The following is a 6,000-nucleotide window of genomic DNA, read 5'->3' on the forward strand; positions in this document are numbered from 1 at the left end:
TAGAGGCTTCCCCCTTTGCAACACCCAGATCAGGGCCTGGCACACACAGGTATATTTCGTAAACGCTTCCTGATTAAATTGTGATTAAATCAACTGCCAAGTCCCACAGCGAGACCCACCCATTCGTAAGGTCACCCCCCTCCCTTTCTCTGGGAGTGGGGTATCCAAGGGCCCCCAGGTGAGATTTTCATCTGCTTCCAACTTCCCTACCAGCAAGGTCCAGGACCATGATGCATTTCGAAACCGGGGGGGGGGGGGGGGTGCGAGCGGTAAGCGCAGGGTCAGAGGGGTGGGCCCTGCTCCGCACGCCTGGCTGGTGACCTGAGACAAGTCACCAGGATTCTCCAGGCCCAGGGGGCTCATCTGCTGGATCTCCCAATCTGTGCGTCTCCAGGTTTCAGGAGCTACAGCTGAGAGGAGCTGGCACCGCCACACTTTCCCTAAGGGGAGGCCATGTTGTCACTGCCATTTGCAAGCACAAAGCTGCAGCGTGGTGGTAAAAGTTGATCTGATGACACGGTGCGTTGGGAAAGGCAGAGCCAGGGCTGGGGCCTGACCCTTAGGACTGTGGTCGAGTCAGGCAGGAGCCTGGGTTCCTGCTGTGAGGAGACACAGAAAGAGCCCCTAACTGAGGGAAAGGAGCCAGGACGCAGCACAGACAGTAGCTCCTTCACCGCTCCCCCCTGGGGCTGAGCACCACGGTTGCCCTTTTCCAGGGGAAGGAGGCTGACACTGCCTCAGGGAGGTCAGTTCTGGCTGGGCGGGCCACACTGGGGGCCACGCCAGGATTCAAACCCACCTCTGCCCACAGGGCCCCTGCTCCTTCCACTCCGACTGCTGCCTCCTGAGTCACAGCCCTTCACTGGAGCACCACGACCCCAGGTCCACTGGGAGCTCCAACACCCACCATGACCTCAGGGCCCCACCATGAGCCCCCAGGCCCTGCCATGAGTCCCCAGGCCCTGCCATGAGCCCCGGCCCCCACAACAGCCCCCTTGCAGCTTCCCAGTCACCCTCTAAGGCGTGGTACAGTCCTGGCTCCTGCGTCAGTGCCCATTTGTCACACCACCTCTCCCCCCGTCGACAGGGTTCACTTCTCCTTTCCGTCCTGGAACCACCCCTCTTGAATGGCAGGAATCTGTCACAGGGCTCAAAGGAAGTGTGAGTCAGGGAGAAGCTGAGCCCGTCCCATTCAACCAACTCAGGAACCCAAGTCTGAGACCCAGACCCATGATTCTGTGGGAGAACCGCAGGGAGACTTGACAGCCCAGGTGTCACCAAGCTCCCGGCCACCCCACGACCCACCACCCCAGCTCTGCAGACAGACCTGCTGGCCCAGGTGCCGCCCTGGCACAGAAGCCCCTACTCCACGGCCTGGTGTGGGGGGCACCACGATACCTCACAGTCAGGTGTCAGGGTCCCACCACATGCGAAACCCCCATTATAAAGACAAACTCACACGGTGATAGGACAGGCCTGGGGGAATGGCCTGTTCAAGCCCTGGTCCTGCCACTTCCCGGGCAGCAGGGAGCTGAGTGGGGTTGGGCTGTCCCTCCGAGATGGCTGCCACAGGGACGCAGTGCTCCTGTTCCAAGGACAGCTGCGAACATTTGGGCCAGAGGTACACACAGCGCACCCCAGGCCTGCTCAGAGAGCAGAACCAGTCCTTCCGCCGGCCACATCCCGCCTTCACAGCCTGGATGAGGAGAGTGGAGAAAAAGTCACCATCCTGTTGGCAGGAGAACAGTGTTGGGGGCGAGATAGCAGCCTTCAGCCCAGGTCACTGAGGTTAAAGTGCCACGGAAACTGCTCATGGGGAATGAGGGAGAAAGGGGACCTGGCCCCCTGCTCCCTGGACAGGGACTGTGCGGGCCCAACAGGTGTGGACCTCAGAGCTAAGTGGGCTGTGGACGGAGTCCTGGCAGATGCCAACCTGTGCCCTGGAGGCGTGTGGGCCCCAGGAACTTGGAGCGCATCACCTGCTTCCACCCTGGATTTCTGCAGGTGGCAGGCCCCTGGGCAGGCAGAGAATGAAAAGGGGCAGGTGGGGGCCTGGAGGAGACACTGGGTGGGCACCAGACGATACCCTGTGTGGACCCCCTGAAGAAGGGGTTGGGATGGAAGGGAGACAGAGGCAGAGGGAGCCAGGATGAAGTTGACGGCATGATGGCAGAGCAAGACCTGGAGGGAACAGGTACAGTCTCGTGAGGCAACCCTGCCCCTTCCCGGGCCAGCCCCAGAAGAGCCCGATTCCAAGGATGACGGACGGGAGCGAATGGGAGGGCAGGACACACCTCGCAAAGGCAGGACAGCGCCGCACATGGCCACACGGCGGCGCTGCACCGGGCCACTGCCTCCTCTCGGCACCTCAGAGCAGCCAGTGCTGGTACCCACCTCCCAGGCTCTCAGGGAGGTCCTCAGAGAGAGGAGCAGTAGGCCCTGCCTACTGCGCAGCCAGTGGCTCTAAAGGACTTGACAACCACAAAGAGAACCTTCCTCGACCTCTCAGAACCCCCTTCCAGTTCCTTCCCGACTCTCAACTTAGCCCATGCAGCGTCCTTCCCACAGTCCCCTCGTCCCGCCTCCAGCCTCCAGCCTCAGGAACTGATCCTCTTCCTTGAGGACGCTGGTCCTGCTCAAATCTCCTAAAGCTTAAACGTCCCCCCGGAAATTCCTGGAATTATTACTGAACTGTGTCGTGCGTACACTTTGTACCCCTACCCTGATGGTCAGCTCTTGGAGAACCAGGGGCTACATTTAGAGGAGGGCATGCTTTCCATAGTGAGAGGTTTCCAATACTATACCGTAGGTTTGAGCATTACTCAGATGTCACAGATGTGGGTGTGACTCCCAGCTCCAACGTGCACTGGTTATGTGACCTTAAACAAGTATTTAACCTCTCTGACCCTCCTCTATAAAATGGGGACGTTATCGGTACTTTCTTCACAGTGTCATGAAAAATAAGTAAGACAAACTGCTTAAAACCGTGCACATAGTAAGTACCTGTTTCTTAACTGTTGGCTGCTACCCCCCCCCCCAAAATGTGATTTACTTGCTCCGATTTGGGGCTCAGGCAGCAGTAATTCTTAAGCACCCCGGTCTAAGAGCTTGCAGGTCTAAGAGCAGGAGTGTGGGGAAAGGAAAGAGCAGTGCCAGAGCAGGGAGCCAAAGGGGCCCCTTTAGGACTCCCCAGAGTACCAGAATACTTGTCAGGAAGCCAGGGAATGGCTTTGCTCTGCCAGCATCTGAGATGCCAGCATTTGGTGCCACCTTCTCCACCAGCCACCCTGGAGATACAGAGAACAAAAGACTCGGGAGACATAAGGGAGCCAGCGCTGTGGCAGGCAGTGACTGTGTGTCTTGTCACGCTTTCCCTCGCTCAGCACTGACTCGCCAATCAGCAGATGGTGCAAAAAATGTGCAGCCTGCTCCTAATCCAGCAGAATCTGCACGTCACTACCAGACAGCCATGGCAGTCGCAAAAAGAGACACGAATCAACACCTCCATGTGCAAATGACCACTGTCACAGTTCTTGAAGTAACACAAAGCCACCTGACTTTTGTGTCTTGCTGGAACAACCCCCTTTGATCCAATTAAAAAGCTGGAGTGGCTGCCATGGAGCTGACTGCCTGAACTGGTTTTGGGGCTTAAAAGTAGTATTTGGACAAATAAGAGACATTACTCATAGACTGGAAAATACACTGATACACTGACTTATCAGAAGGCTTTGTAGGTCCGTTTTGGTAAGAGTATACTAGTCATGAAATAGTACACATTCTATATTTTAGCCACAAGTACATGTCCTTCAGATTTTCAGTCAGGGGCTCCCACTACAGCAGGACCATCCCTTTTGTACCTTTTCTTTCCTTTTAAAAAAGTCAATGACAGTTTCTTTAGAGAAATAGCAACACTCTTTAAAGGAATGGAATGCCTGCTTGCACCAAGCCTCCGCCCATGAGACAGCTTTTAAATTACCCTGAGCAGGTGACACACTAGGAGCCCTTCCCTCGGGCAGAGTCCTAGCGAAAACGGACATTTTAGTCCTCATTACCTTGGAAAGCTAATGAGAATCAGAGATGGCGACGATGATGATGGTAGCATTGTGTTATTGAACTCTATGAAATACTTGCCACAGTATTTGCAAAGCACTTTACAATTACTGTACTTTCATTAACTCAACGGTGACAGCAATCAAGCCAATTTATAGTATGTACTCCCATTAGCTTATTAACAATACGCCTCATAAAAAGATGCCTGTAAAAAAGCCCCAGCAAACGTCTAGGCTTGTGCTTGGGGCCTGACCCAAGTCTCCCTTGTGGGCACCACCTGCCATGAGCACCTATGCTGATGTGTGCGCGAAGATGCTGCGCGCCCCGCGCGGAGAGGGCCCCGCACTCATCGGACGGTGTTGAGCTAAGGGCAGACTGACAGATGGCATCCAGCCCTCACTGTCCACCTGCGCCTCTTGAGAATGGGAGGGCCTTACCTGCGAGAAAGGCCTACAGGTAGGACAGGCTCAGACGACCCCAGAACCACTGCCGTTTCCCCACACTCCCAGGCCGTGGCTCTGCGACCTGCCCCCCGCGCTGCCATCGCACTGAGCACTGTGCAGGGCCGCCTGCCAGGTGAGGGCCCTCCACGTACCTCCCGCGCGCCCGACTCACCTGGGTGAAGTACAAGTTCATGAGTGTGAGGGTGAAGAACTGGAGGCACACCGGGAAGCAGTAGAGCAGCCAGAAGACGAAGGGGCTGAGCGCGTTGGCTGCCACGAAGTCCCTGAAGTAGAAGGAGAAGAGGACCGTCCTCAGGGAGGCCCAGAGAAGGCAGAGGAAGAGGAAGACGCTCTGATAGCTGAGCCGCTTGTGGCCGTAGCGCAGCACCAGCCACAGCTGCGCGTAGATGAACACGAACAGCAGCGAGTAGAAGGCGGTGTAGACGCTGGTGAGGCCGAGCTTCACGTAGGGGGGCACCGCCGGCGTCAGTGTGGGCGGCAGCGAGTCGTTGCGCAGCGGGTCCCAGCGCGGGGCCGCCATCGGGCCGGGGGCGCTGTGGCGCGGATGGGGGCTCGGACCTCATCGGGGCTCGCCACCCCCGCGGGGGTCTCCGCGCATCGTTCCGCCCGGGCCAGCGGCGGGAGGAAAGACAACAAGCCGACTTCCTCCCGGCACCACATGATTCACGGGGCGGCCTTTGTCTGCGATTGGTGGCGCCGCGCCTCCGCCCCGCGCGCCCCCGCACGCACTGCGCGCCCCCGCCCGCGCGCCCCGCACAGCACACCCGAGACCGGCCCCTAGCGCCACAGCCCCGCCCCGCACTGCGCGCCCCCGCCCGCGCGCCCCGCACGGCACACCCGAGACCGGCCCCTTGCGCCAGGCCCCGCCCCGCACTGTGCGTCTCCGCCCCGCGCGCCCCCGAAGCCCCGGTGCCGCGCCGCACGCCCACCAGTCTCGCTCTGCGTGCCACCCCCCACCCCAAGCCCCCAGAACAGCGCGCCGGCGTCTGGTGCCGACCGCTACTCCGGGACCGAGCTCCACGCCTCGCGCTTTCACCTGCTGATGACTTGTTTTGCAGAACTTAATTCTTTTATTTCAAAAACAGTAAATTTACAAGTCCTTTTATTTTCCTTTAGAAAATAAAACTTTATGACTCCGTGGCTGTTTCTGATGGAGTGATGTTTATTTCTAAATCCAGAAATGCCTGACGGTTTGCGTTTTTGAGGTCAAGTTTCTGAACTCGGAAGGAAGGAGTGGTCCCTGTGTCAGCAGTTTGCTCCCGGAGACTCGCACCGTGCGCCGCAGGCACACAGTGCGCCCCGCGGGGACGCTGCGCCCCTCACCTCTAAGCGGTGCAGGCGGTGCCCCGAGAGCGCGGGGCGTCCGCGAACCGAGCCTCAGGACTTCCGAGTGAAGCGGCACCGCCTTCCCGTCCAGCCTCCCATTCCTGTCCAACCGTCCAGTAGAATGGTCCCTCCGCCAGACCAACAAGCCCGTCATTCTCTG

General features: G+C 58.4%; 1 protein-coding gene across 1 annotated transcript in view; it reads right to left on the reverse strand.

The window, feature by feature from the left end:
* The window catches only part of GPR137B (G protein-coupled receptor 137B), a 39,722-nt gene extending 34,500 nt beyond the window's left edge, over positions 1-5,222 (reverse strand). The window contains exon 1 of the mRNA XM_033099829.1: positions 4,666-5,222. Within this exon, the coding sequence (XP_032955720.1) occupies positions 4,666-5,034 (369 nt within the window). The 5' untranslated portion in view covers positions 5,035-5,222. The remainder of the gene's footprint in view (positions 1-4,665) is intronic.
* Positions 5,223-6,000: the final 778 nt, after the last annotated feature.

The sequence above is a fragment of the Rhinolophus ferrumequinum genome, chromosome 27 (genome assembly GCF_004115265.2).
Source record: "Rhinolophus ferrumequinum isolate MPI-CBG mRhiFer1 chromosome 27, mRhiFer1_v1.p, whole genome shotgun sequence".
Lineage (NCBI taxonomy): Eukaryota > Metazoa > Chordata > Mammalia > Chiroptera > Rhinolophidae > Rhinolophus > Rhinolophus ferrumequinum.